At 37.6% G+C, this 14,055-nt stretch overlaps 1 protein-coding gene across 5 annotated transcripts in view; it reads right to left on the reverse strand.

The window, feature by feature from the left end:
• The window catches only part of LOC131426192 (uncharacterized), a 124,123-nt gene extending 113,213 nt beyond the window's left edge, over window positions 1–10,910 (reverse strand). The window contains exons 1-3 of one of the 5 annotated variants that reach the window (XM_058588732.1): window positions 10,168–10,910; window positions 9,957–10,087; window positions 1,713–2,097 (exon numbers count right to left, since the gene is read on the reverse strand). In XM_058588732.1, coding sequence (XP_058444715.1) covers window positions 1,713–1,982 — 270 coding nt within the window. In that variant the 5' untranslated portion in view covers window positions 1,983–2,097; window positions 9,957–10,087; window positions 10,168–10,910. Of the gene's footprint in view, window positions 1–1,712; window positions 2,113–9,669; window positions 9,930–9,956 lie in introns of those variants that run through there. The other 4 variants (XM_058588730.1, XM_058588731.1, XM_058588734.1 and 1 more) reach the window with 4 other exon arrangements.
• Window positions 10,911–14,055: the final 3,145 nt, after the last annotated feature.

Genomic DNA, 14,055 nt, shown 5'->3' on the forward strand with positions numbered 1-14,055 from the left:
TGTTGTCAACTAAGAGGTCGAGATCTCAGAGATGGCTGGACCGATTTTGATCAAACTAGTCGCAAATGAAAGGTCTCCCCGTCACCCAGAACGCTATTGAATGGTTTTGAGATCGGATGTTTACTTTTTAAGTTATACGAAGTTTTATGTCAAAATTTTCAGTTTTTTGACAATATCTGTCACAATTGACCTTGAAAACAGAATATGTTTTCAGACTTAGATTCCGCACGGTAATAGCTATCCAACAAGCCATAGATTGTTAAAATCCGTCCATTTTTAACGGAGATATCGAATTTTTTGTGTAAGCGACTTTTCCCCCATATTCCAGCAGTAGAAGTTCTGAGCGCTGTATGGCAAAGAAACGCTTGGGAGCAACGTAAAACAAGATTTTTAATACTGTTACATACCATAGTTTTTAAGTATCAAAAAGACTGTGAACAGCATTATTTTTCATGACATTTTGCCTCGGACCAATTTTAGCACGGTTCGTTTTTGGCAACATAATCGTTCGAATATGACATATTGGAAAGATGGCAGTACTTCCGAATTCTGAACAATTTCATAATTATATTGATTTAAACTGCTTACAGCAATAAATGCTGGAAGAACAAAACACCCATATACCATTTGAATCAGTTCGTCGAGATCAGCAAATGCGTATGTGACAAATAATTTCACTCAATTTTTTACCTTATTTTCGAAGATGACTCAACCGTTTTCTACAAACTCAGATTCATATGAAAATTCGTATGCTCCTAAACAAGGTTCCTGAATTATGTTTGGATCCGACTTCTGGTTCCGGAACTACAGGATGATATGTGAAACAAAATTAAAATTGTGTAACTTATTTTCCTCGTAGATGGCTGAACCGATCTAAGATTCAAATGATATCTAAGAATCATCTAAGATTTGCTGATTTGAATAGTCGACAACCAAATAAACTTATTTCAGTTTTAGTGGTATTCAATTTTCGATTCGGAAGGCACCCAACAATTTAACTCGTACTACGATTTCTCAAAGATGTCTATACTGATTTTTAAACATATTGAAACAAATGTAAACTAATCAGGTGAATTTGTCTGACTTCGGCTACACCGATTTTCGAATTCCGGCTCCAGTATCAAATCGTTTCTCAAAGCTCAATCGTTTTCTCAAATAAAGCCAAATCGAATTTCAGAAAAAAATTCAAATTAAAATAAACTTATAGTCCCACACAAAATTAATTATTTTATTCAATGCTGACTTCCGATTCTGGAATTACAGGAGGATGCATTTTTAAAATTCAAACCGATATAGAAGATGATAATCCCGAAAAGCTTGAAAGTTGGACTCAAAACTATTGCAATTTATTCGTCATATGGCCATACGAATCGGTTTGGTTTATGCTGGTTCCTGAATACCGGCTCTGTGTTTATACAACAAACACTGTAACTGTATTTTTTGATAGTCGATTGATGCATCTGAAATTAAGCTCTACAGCGATGGGGATTTTCAATTACATTTTCGCTTCAAGTTATTCATATTATCAATGATTTAGATGTCGGGTAAATTTCTTTTTTTTTTGTTTCTGTGATTATTTAATTATGGCCATCGCTGCCTGAAATTACGAGAGAACCCCCTTCGATAGGCTCACTACCCGCAGGCCGAAAACTATAACCGTAATAAAATCGAATCTAGGCATTATTATTTATTACTAAGCAGTACAATCATACCACGTGTGGTGAACCGGTGCGGACCAGTTCGCCCGGATGATCCGCCAGCAGACCGTCGATGGTTCGTTCGGCCAGACTTTCGGCCGTTAGCTGCTGTTGGTGTTTGCCGCTTCCGCCGTTCCCGTCCGAGGGTACGACCGAGCCGCCACCCACGTTGTTAGCACCTTCGGTTACGCTGCCGTTTTGGCCACCATTTTGGCCACTGCTGCCGTGCACTTCCATCGTGGTGGGATTCGTCGTGGAGCTCACCTCCGAAGCGGCAAGATGCATTTTGCCTGTTCACCGTTCACACCGGAATCGATTCGGTATCGACCGTGCAGTCATAAGCGTTTGCGGTTTATGTTTTAGTATCGGGATTTCACCAGGAACTCACTTCTGCTTCCGGCTGAAAATGAATAATCTAAGGTGGTGGCACAATCCGATTGTACCCGAGTGTTTTAGCTCTTGAACCGATGAGAATTGACATGTGTTTCATATATAAAAATGGTGTGATTTTTAGTCAAGAAAATAAAAAAAAAACAGCCAGAAAACTAATATGACCATGTCGTCACAGTAACCGTTCGCCATCCGAATGAATTCTGTGGCTGGACGCTTTATTAGCTTTCGTATCGGGAGGTAAATATTTAGGCACATTCAGATTAATGGACTTCCGTAGCGATGCGGGTCCGGTGAAAAAAACAAAAACGCACGGAAACATGCCATGCCCACAGCATCAGCATCAGCAGCAGCAGGCAAATTGCACCAACTCTCCCCCACACACATACATAAAGCGGCGGTTGTTGCACCGCCCACTAATCCATCCAGCGCGGTTGGCTTCCGCAGTAAACCAAAAATCTATTGTTTAACATGATTTTCAATCTAATCTCATTTTTAGCGCTGTTTGCCTGGAGTAAAGTCAAACCGTCGATTTTTCATCATCAACCCAAACTCGGCAGCAGCAGCATCATCATCATCATTCAAACGCGCTATCGCGCTAGCCGACAGGACAATGAAAGAGCTTGCCCGGTTTGTCGGGGTTAGACCGTAACCGCATCAATGCACACACGCACATATGAAATTCGGTGCACGATGCATGCATTTTAAATAAATTAAATTTGTAATAACCTCGACCGCACATTTGCGCTAAGCTCAAGCGGCCACCCTTTCTAATAGTGCTCCCGCGACGGTCAACCGAACGGTCCTACCCTGTAAGTGCTGTTCCGGATGACGGGGCCATCAATATTGCGGAGTGGGTGTCGAGTAAAAAAATTACTTGAACAAGAACCCATCGGAACAGAGATTAGAAAATACTTCAGGGTGTCGAATTCTGGGAAAAAAATCCCAGGAAAATCAAGGAATGTTCACTCGTATCAGAGAACAATTCGCAACGACAAAGTTTATATCTTTTTATACACAAACCTTGCCTGATTCTTGCAAGAAAAATAAAATACTTTCTGTTGGATTAGCAATTTACCCTGAAGATGAGGGAATAAATTTTCGAAACGTTGGCCAGTGACGTGCAAGATATATTTTGAAAGCAACAAAACAAAACAACCGTTTTCAGTGGTCGCGCACCCGGTTTCAGTAGAACTATCTAAGCTAAATGATTTGGTCATGGATGAAACGGTTAAAACGAATAAACCTAGACAGATGTGATTTCTAGGAAAGGCTACGGAACCATAGTAAAAAACTTTTTAAAAAAGGTCTGATAAGGATAAATAAAAAATGTTGGAGCAGGAATGGATAAAAAAAATCGATGAATTGAAACCGTAATAGCGATGGGCAGGCCCTTTGAACGAGTCTCATTCGTTACAGAATACCAATAACGAAGCAATATCATGAGAAGAACAAACGATTTCGTTTGAGAGGTTGTAAATAGCTTAAGAAGAAAAAGTAAGATAACGTAATGCTAAATATTGTTGTATAGAAAGGCTATACAATCACTGTGAGAAACGAGTTTCTGAGAGCCGAGTTTCACCATTCGACTCAGTTCGTCGAGTTCACAAAATGTGTATGTGTGCATGTAACAAACATGTGCACTCGATTTTCTCGGAGATAACTGAACCGATTTTCAAATTTGGACTCAAATGGTCTCTTAGTCCCATATTCTGCTATTGAATTGCATCCGGATCGAACTTCCGGTTCCGGAGTAACGGTGGAAAATGTGAAAAAAATATTGAAGAATGTGCACTCGGTTTTCTAAGAGACCGTTCGATCGATTTTCGATAACTTAGATTCAAATGTAAGGCACTGAAGTCCAACAGTTCAAAGTTCATCTGCATCCGACTTCTGGCTTCGGGATAACGGAGTAAAGTACACAGTTCGAAAAAATCTTGTGATTTTATATCTTATAAGATGTACATAAATGAAGCGTCGTATTTTACACAAATTTATATTCAAGAACGTGTAAAATTGTGTGTTATGAAAAGTACATGGCTTGAATTCGAATGAAATAAAAACAAAAGATCGATGACAACAGCGCGACTTGAACCGAGAAACACCAAATCACAAGCACATCGATAACTCTAATGAACCACAGAAGCACATATATTTTCGCTGAATAATTGATAATGGTAACCAAGTGCAAATTACGCTCGGAACGTGTAAAATTCTATGCGAGTGGAATGTTGCGTCATTTGAAAAATTAAATAGCAAAGAATGGTATCGTTTGTAGAATTGTGTCACCAGTAAAATTCATAATTTTTTTCTGTGTATGCTTAAAATGTAAAAGAAAAGGGCACTCGTTTTCCTCAGAGACCGCTGGGCCAATTTCCGGCCTAGCTTAGGTTTAAATTATAGGTCTTACAATCCCATAAAATCCAATGGAATTTCATCCGAATACGACTTCCGGTTCCGAAATTACAGACTGATAAGTAAAAAAATTCAATTACACGAACCAATTCCATGACATGGCCGGTGTTGGGAAAATCATGATCAGGAAAAGTTCATTTCATTATCACACCTGCAAAAATCAGTTCAAGAGATATTCTAAAAATACATGACTGCAAAAATCATCATCGGTTTGCCCCTTTTTGACTTTTTTTAAAGTCTAATTTTGAAGGCATTTTGTTGACTTTTGAATTTAGCCTAAGCAAACATTCCGTGTAAAATTTCAAAACATTGTATCTCCGAAACTTTGATTTGATTCAATTGATTTGGTGTCTTGGACAATGGTTTTAAGTAATTATCGAGTCTAGATGCAAATTTTCCTACACAGATTTCCAAAGTTACGCGGTTTTCCGAGATTATTTACGATCATTTACGCTGATCTCAGAGTTAGCGCGATTTTTACGTAGATTTCCGAAGTAACGCGATTTTCTCACGACGATTTACGTAGTGACTCATCTATTTTCTACGAATAATTCAAAAGTAACGCAGATTTCTGAGGTTTAGGAGATATTTTTTACGCGGATTTTCCAAGTTACGCGGTTTTTTCGTGCTTCAGTGTACGCATGAACATGAACTTAGCGAGGCACCTCTCGCCGATGATAACGCAATAAAGTGAATATTTTGTTGCTAATTAGTTACGGTAATTTAGATTTGTTGTTCATTTTTTTTTTTAATTTTTCCGAATACTTCGCTAAGTTGTCCTGGGTTGGCGGTTCAATGCATAGGACGCTGGTCTTACAAGTCAGTTGTCGTATTTTCGAGCCCCGTCCTTCCAGGTGTCAGTAGGATCTATAGTACTAGCCATGCAATGATTCTGTACACTAAGAATTGGCTGCGAAGTCGGTTGAAACAGAAAGGCCAAATTCCACAAAAGGAATGTAATGCCAAGACTTTGACTTTGCTTCGCTAAGTTTATATGAAGTTTACGAACCACCGGTTTCTAAATAAGCTTGAAAACAAATCAAAATCCAGTGGATAGTTTGTTGTTAAATAGTTGCTAATTAGTTACGGTAATTTTGGAATTGTTGCTGATTTTTTCCGAGTACTTCGCTAAGTTTATATAAAGTTAACATAGCACCTTTCATAAATAAGCTTGAAAACAAATCAAACCCTAGTGGATAGTTTGTTGCTAATAAGTTGCTAGTTAGTTAAGGTAATTTTGAATTTGTTTCTCTTTTTTTTTTAAATTTCATGGAGTTCTTTTGAAATTAATGAAGCACCGCTTCCTAAATAAGCTTGGAAACTAATCAAAATCCAGTGGATAATTTGTTGCTTATTAGTTGTTAATTAGTTACAGCGGTTTTAAGTTTGAAGCTCAATTTTATTTTATTTTTTATGTACTTCGCTAAGTTCATATGAAGTTAACGAAGCAGCACTCTTAAATAAGCTTGACAACAACTCAAAACCCAGTGAATAATTGGTTGCCAATTTTTAAATTAATTACGGTAATTTTGAATTTTTCATTTTTGAGTACGTTCCCATGCTCATATGAAGATATGAATATTGAACTAAAACTAGAAAAAAAATCAAAATCCAGTGAATAGTTTGTTACTAATTAGTTACGGAAATTTTGAATTTGTTTCTATGTTTCTTAATTGTTCGAGTACGTCGCTAAGTTCATATGAAGTTTACTAAGCACATCTCGTAAATAAGCTTGAAAGCAAATCGAAACCTAGTGATTAATTTCTTATTCATTATTTGCTAATTAGTTACGGTGGTTTGGAATTTGTAGCTCAATTTTTGTTTCGAATATTTCGCTAAGTGTATATAAAGCTAACGAGCATTACTCCCTAATAAGCTCGAACACTAATTGAAACCAAATGTATGATTTGTTGCTTATTAGTTGCTAATTAGTTATGGTGGGTTTGAATTTGTTGCTCAATTTTTCTTTCGAGTACTTTGTTAATTTCATATAAATCCAGTTATTTGCAACAAATTAACCACTGGTTTTCGATTTGTTTTCTAGCTTATTTAGGAGGAATGCTTCATTAACTTCATATGAACTTAGCGAAGTACTATAAAAAAAATTTTAAAATTGAACTACAAATTCAAAACTGCCGTAACTTATTTACAACAAATTAACCACTGGTTTTCGATTTTTTATCAAGCTTATTTAGGAGGGGTGGTTCCTTAGCTTCATATGAACTTAGCGAAGTACTCAAAAAGAAAAATAAATTGAGCAACAAATTCAAAACTACTGTAACCAGTTAGTAACTAATAAACAACAAATTATCCACTGGTTTTCGATTCGCTTTCAAGCTTATTCAGGAGGAATGCTTCGTTAACTCCATATGAATATAGCGAAGTGCTCAAAAAAAAATTGAGCAGCAAATTCAAAACTGCCAGAACTTATTTGCAACAAGTTAACTATTGGTTTTCGATTTGTTATCAAGCTTATTTAGGAGGGGTTAGCTTCATATGAACTTAGCGAAGTACTCAAAAAGAAAAATAAATCTAGCAACAAATTCAAAACTACTGTAACTAGTTAGTAACTAATAAGCAACAGATTATCCACTGGGATTCGATTTGTTTTGAAGCTTATTTAGGAGGGATGCTTCGTTAACTTCATATGAACTTAGTGAAGTACTAAAAAAAAAATAAAAAAATTGAGCAGTTAATTCAAAACTGCCGTAACTTTAGGCATTTATTTGCAACAAATTAACCACTGGTTTTCAATTCGTTTTCAAGTTTATTTAAGTGGGGTGATTTCTTAGCTTCATATGAACTTAGCGAAGTACTCATAAAATAAAAATACATTGAGCAACAAATTCAACACTACTGTACCTAGTTAGTAACTAATAAACAACTAATTATCCACTGGGTTTCGATTCGCTTTCAAGCTTGTTTAGGAGGAATGCTTCGTTAACTTCATATGAACTTTGCGAAGTGTTAAAAAAAATTAAAAAAAAGAGCAACAAATTCAAAATTATCGTAACTAATTAGCAACAAATTATTCACCTATTTGCGTTATCATCGGCGAGAGGTGTCTCGCTTAGTTTATGTTCAAAGTGAACGCTGTTAGAAAAGTTTTCCTTTTTTAAATTTTTTCTCTGAAATTCTGAAACTTTGAACTAATTTTTTGTGAAAAATAAGCATTAGTTCTATTTTTATTTTTTTATGTTGTAACAGACAAATTATTTTTAAAACCGCTGTATCTGCAAAAAGGAAGAAATTGATAGGAAATGTTCGTAAGCTTTTTTGGTTTACAACTTGGCAAACTTATTTATGTTGAAAAATTCACCTTTTCTAAAAGACTTTACTTTTTTGGGCCATTATTTCTTTATCATAACCTATAGTGCAATAAACTTCGTCAGTAACAACTTATCAAAAAAAAATATCAAAAAAAGTCACAATTACTTTCCATGAGAAGACTGTCTTTCAATATCTAGTCTCAGAATTTAAGGTACAATATTTTTTCACAGTTTATACTTTTTCCACGTAGCTTCAATAATTACCGAAAACATTACATTTTTTCCCTCAAACATAAGATTAGGGTCTAAACGGTGAACAGGTGATGCAAAATATGAAACATTTAGGCCAAATTAAAAACTATAATAATTATGTTGATTCACGAGGTGGAATTTTGGAGTCTGAGCTAATCTGATAATGCACTGGTGAGTCGTAGACGAAACGTAAAAAAAAACATAAATTAATTTTGCTAACCCCTGAATGACTAAACCTACATCGGCCCGAAAACGTCGAAAGCACGTTTTCGTTCGGCACGTCAGTATAGACATTGCATGTCGATGCAAAGAAAACAAGTGTTCTGCAAATAGCAGAAACTTTACGTCTGCTTAGCGGTTCAAACTGAACTGTCGAGTTCTGCATAAAGCAGTTCAATTTGAACTGCTATGCACTGATGATTCAAAGACGAAACGTAAACATGTCAACATAAATTAAGTCGTGTTGCCACACACTGGTTACCCACGATGTACCAAAAAACTCCCGAATGACGACAATCTGTTGGCGGACGGCCATCAAATTCTTGCGTTCTTTCAGCACATCAGGAAAATCCTTACACTTTGGTGCAAACAAAAAAAAAAGGTTTTGCAAAAAGCATCAACTATACGTTTGATTAGCGGATTATGCTGATCCGTGAGGTGGCATTACCAGTTGAAACTAATCTGCTAATGCACTGATGCATCGAAGACGAAAAGTAAAAAAATATACTGCTAATTGTTAGTTTTTTACGAGTGAGAGCTCGAAACTGTAAAAACGTCTTCCGAATAAGCCGTTTTAGTTTCATTTATTCGAGCAAATCTAAAAGCAAATTTTGAATTGGTATATCATACCATGGATTTATATTTGAAACACGAGTAAAACGTCACTTTTCTCCTAAATTGCATCTAGAACTGAAACACTTCTTAACAAGCTCTGCCTGTTCATTAAGAATAAGTGTTTTGGACATTGGAACACAATTTAAAACGTGATTCAAATAAATATTAGTTGGTCAGAGGTCAGAGTTTGCGAGTTTTCTAAACTCGGAACGGTTTTCCTACCCATGAATGAATATAAATGAATTGCTCGAGTGGTTAGAGATCTGTTTTGAAGTTGGACTCGAATAATAGAACAACATCTCTTCATTTCGACTGGCTTGTTCTGGTGGAAGATGTAAAATAGTACTGTCTATACCAAATTAAAACAGTTTAGGGGTTGAAAATTTTGTTTTAGTTATATTAAATAACATTTAAAAAAATCCATGGTCAGTTTTCAAAAATTAAAGCGGATAAGGAGTTCCAGTAACATTCAATGGAATGCCCTAAAGCTAAGAAATTTTACTTTTTGCTGTTTCCAGGTGGCCAAGAAGTTTATCAACGTTTGTGGCATAATTTTCAAATATTTCAAATTTTGATCCAGTTGAAGAACAAATATTCGGCCTATAATAATATTTGCCAGTTTCGATTTCTTCGCGTTTCGCCTTCGGCTCATCAGTGCTTAAAGCAATTCACATTGAACTGCCATCTCCGCCTAACAGTTCAATTCGAACCGCTAAGCAGACGCAATGGCGATTCAATGTGAATTGCTTTAAGCACTGATGAGCCGAAGGCGAAACGCGAAGAAATCGAAACTAAATATGTACTTTACGTACAAACCAAAAACCACTAAATGTTCATTTGCCAGTTATTTTCCAGTAATTTTGATCTTGAATATGCTCATAATTTTGGAATCTAGATTAAAATTGTCTGAGACAGATTTTTCGGCGAATTTTGTTCTATCTGTTCTTTTTTATAAAACTCAGGGAAAATATTGTAAAAATGATCTGTCACACTCGAACACACACTGGCTTTAAAAATTTGCTTATGAAACCATGCACGTGGGTATCCTCATCGGTTCAGTTTAATACAGTTCCTATAAATTCACTGGGACGATATTCACTATGTAATTACTCCAAAACACTTCGAAATCCTGTCGCATCGAGCCACTTCCGGTCAGGAATTCCAACTGTCACCAACTGCACTTATAATCCTCAATATTAGAACCTCTTCGTCAATTTTCGCACCACGTCACTAAAAATTTTTTAAAAAAACTTCACTTGTACTTCCGATAAATCGGGAAACGATCGATCGATTTCCTATTATTCGCGCACCTTTCGCGATCCAAGAAGTGGTTCCAAAAACGTTCCAGCGACGGCCAAACACAGCGTTTTTTTGTTGTTGTGTTCGGTTAGCTCCAACTGCCACCGTTGCGGTGTACGATCGCGGTAACTGTGCGCCAACGATGATGATGATGATGAGTGAGATACCGAAACACGCAACCAAAGCCTTGTGGCCTCTCCTGGCGCCGTTTTCGTGGAATATCGAGATGTGGTGGTCTGTGGTGTGTGGTTGTATCGTGGTTCTCCACCACGGCCGGTGGGATGGGTTTGGAAAAAAAGTCCAACCGGGGCAGGCAGGCAGGCAGGCAGCCATGGAGTAGCGACGAACAGGAGAGATAGAGAGAGAGAGCGCACGCGGAAAAAAAATAAACAACCAACCGAACTTCAACCCACTCCCGCTCTCTTCCTTTCCGGCCTGCCAGCCACTGCAGCCACCAACCCAAGCCAGGCTCGCTCCCCCGGTTTCCCACCCGGAACGCACACACGTGTTCCGCAAGCTCCCGGCAAACTGTAGCAGCAACAGCAGCAGCATCCTGGCCGTGTGGTTGTTGTGTCCTGTGAACTCGCTCCGAAACCGAAGAGCTGTGGTAATGCGATTGCGACTATCGTCGACCGCCAGTCAGTGGAGTAACGGAAAAACCGAACGCGCGAGCGAAGGCGAGGGTCGTCAGGCCACAGAAAGAATAAAAGTCGCCGCACCGAGAGACGAACGAAAGAAAGAACCGAAGAAAAGAAAAATCCTTCCAAGACTCTATTCCGTACTCTCGCTCTCGCGACGACGACACTGACGACGACACCAGGATACGACCAAACCATATCCAACAACAAGTCAACCATATTCCGTTGCTGCTGCTGCTGCGGTGCTGATGGCGATGGTGGTGGTGGTGGTAATTCACTCTCTTGCTCTTATTCATCTTACCCAGGCATTGTACATAAAAGTATGAACTTTTTTCTTCGCTCATTTTTATGCTGCCACACTCCGTAAACGACCTCATTCTGCTGGTATGTCAAAACCACCCACCGCCGGTCGAGAACAAGAAAAAAAGAAAAGCTCCGATCCAACATCTCAAGTGACTCATTCGCTCGTTCGTTCGCTCGCTACTCTTCTTCCGTGTACATCCGCTAGGTTTCTCCGGCGGGGGGGACTGCTGTGTATGTAAGACGATCATCCTTCAGCAGCTCCTTTGGCGTTTCGGTTCCACAGACCCGGTACATAAAGCTTAGGTTTGTCTGATGAGGATTGAAAAAAAAAATGAAGAAGAAGAAGAAGAAACCTCTCGCATTAAAGAAATAAAGTCTTTCACTGAAGACACTCGGAGCATTAAAAGTAATATCGAAAATAATGAATAATACATAAAAGCACTGCCACCAGAGTGCTCGTGAAAACGCAAATGTGGCAAATGATACTGGAAGCAATTTTCCCTCAACTCACGCCCGGCCAACGCTGGCTGGCGGTCTTGGTGGTCCTGATGGCGGTGGGCATTCCGCTGCCTTTTTACTGGTTAGCCGAGATAAGAATGTTTTAAATTATGACGTGGACGGTGAAATTTTCGAATGGGATTATTTGTGCGTTTGATTTTCGCCGCTACACGCACAAACGGTTCCGCAATTCCGCCCGATGGTTGGGTGGTGGATTTTAGCATCTATAGATGCTCACCACTGGAGTTTTTACCGAATAATAGAGTTTTTTTTGAGGGTCTGACGACTTTCTCTGGATAGACTCTGTCCAAAATTTTTCTATAGTTGTAACTTGTAGCTAGTTCCCTTTTCAGCCCAATATCGTTCGATAGATCACAACTCCGGCCAGTTAGATGGATTCGCCTCTTTCGATACAACTACATTCGCTTTATACCATTCCAAAGCATCTTTGGCGTAGTGACAAGATGCCAAATCAGACCATAATAGCAAGGGAGCGTCATAGTTGCGTAGGAACGGTAACCATCGCTTCGTTATGCATTCTTCACGGTATATTCACTTGTTTACCGTTTCGGTAAAGATAAAGTTTTGGCTTGCTCGACCATATTGCATATTGCCTGCCAAACCAATTTTTTTTTTGGGGAACTTGTTTTTTTCATTCGTCCTACGGCGTTCCATTGCATTGCGGTATAGATACACATTCCGTGAAGCTGCTTAAAGTCTTCCCGCACATAAGTTTCATCGTCCGTTATCACACAGGAGGACTTCGCCATATATTCGCGATACATCGAACGAGCCCGGGTTTAGGCCGAATTTCACCATTATTACGGTTCAGTACAAGTTTCACCTAGAACAGCGTTATACATTTACGGTACTTGGAAGCATGCACGAAAGTTTGATACATTTTTATTTTTCTAGTATTGTAGCTACCGAAATCCGTGTAGAATCCGACAGAAAAAAAAACTTAACTAAGAACAGATCCACTGGGTTCCTGCTTCAATATCGTAAAAGGCGACAATTGCAGGTGTTTCTTTTTTTATTTCATCCGATTTTTTCAACGTTTAACATCTTATCTTTTCATTCAACATACAGTTTATTTTAATATTTTCTCATCATTTTTCGACAATGTGATCTCTTATCAATTTCCAGTTAGCTTCTGTGAAAACTTTTTTTATGTTATTTTTTCTTCTTCCATGTTATTGCTTGTATTTCAAAATTATAAATTGAACGATAAAAATCAACTATTGCGAGGATCCGTTAATATTACAATGTTGATAACAATGTTTATAATCTCTGTCGATCGGTATATTGTATAAATAATAGGAAAATACTTGTTTGTATGATGTTTTTTTTTTCTCGGTAGCCGGCTGCCCAGATCAACCAATATAATCTATTATTTAATCTTCGTGGCAAATAAAAAAGAGTGGAAATAATAAACAATTATGACGCGTGTGAAATTTGTTGACCTTTCATCATACGTTTCGTCTTTGACTCACCAATGTGTCGCAGTTTATGTTGGACTGCTAGCGCGACCTGCCGGTTTTTTTGTTCACTCTAAGTTTTAAGTTTTTAGGATATACTTATTTTAAATAGTGTTGTTGAACATATTATTTTGAAAAAAATGTATTTTGTTAGTTAAATATTTTAGTAAAGAATAAATAGTTATTCGAAATCGGTACTGCCACCTTAAGAAGAATTACGGAAAGTGTTATATAATCTTGTGCAACTTGTTCGAAGACACTTAAACTGTTAAAAGTCAGTGAAAGTCACTACAGACTTTTGATCATCTTTTTTCTGTGCACCGGATTTGGAAGGTATTGCGAGCAATTAGTGTTAATCCAGGACGCTATGATGGCAATCATTTGCCACTATCAGAAAAAAATGACTCAAATGTCACGTTCCCTTGGCTATTGGGAGATTTGTGCTTCTAGCAAGCGATTGGCTGCTGCGGACCAAAAACTTAAGTTTTCCACTGTAAATTTTTGGCCTTATTCTGGAAGGCTGCCCCACATGTTTTCGATGCTGAATGCTTCCAGTGAAATCGAGACAATATTGGAAAGTGTCACTATCCAATTGGTTTAATATTTACCCAACCCAAAATAATCGACTGGAAAAACAACTCTAGAAGCTTTATACCTGAAGAGAAGTGCAATGCAATGACCGCAGAAAAGTTCATGAATTCATCGAATAAAAACGGACTTTTTCACTTTTTTTTTTCATCATACTAAATAAAGTTAATTTCTTACGTCCAGATATTAAGTAGACCGAGTTTTCGTTTCATTCATAATAAGCTATAAAAACAGTAAGCAATTAAAAAAAGGAAAAATATAGATTCAAAACGATAGATGATCACGCATGGTGCTTTGTTGTAGTATTTATGCATCACGCGTTTCCTTCTTATAGAACTACAATGGAGACGCAAGGTTGATTGTTATTTTTTAGAAAAAACTCAAATAATGTGGT

This window comes from Malaya genurostris, chromosome 1, assembly GCF_030247185.1.
Source record: "Malaya genurostris strain Urasoe2022 chromosome 1, Malgen_1.1, whole genome shotgun sequence".
Classification (NCBI taxonomy): Eukaryota; Metazoa; Arthropoda; class Insecta; order Diptera; family Culicidae; genus Malaya; species Malaya genurostris.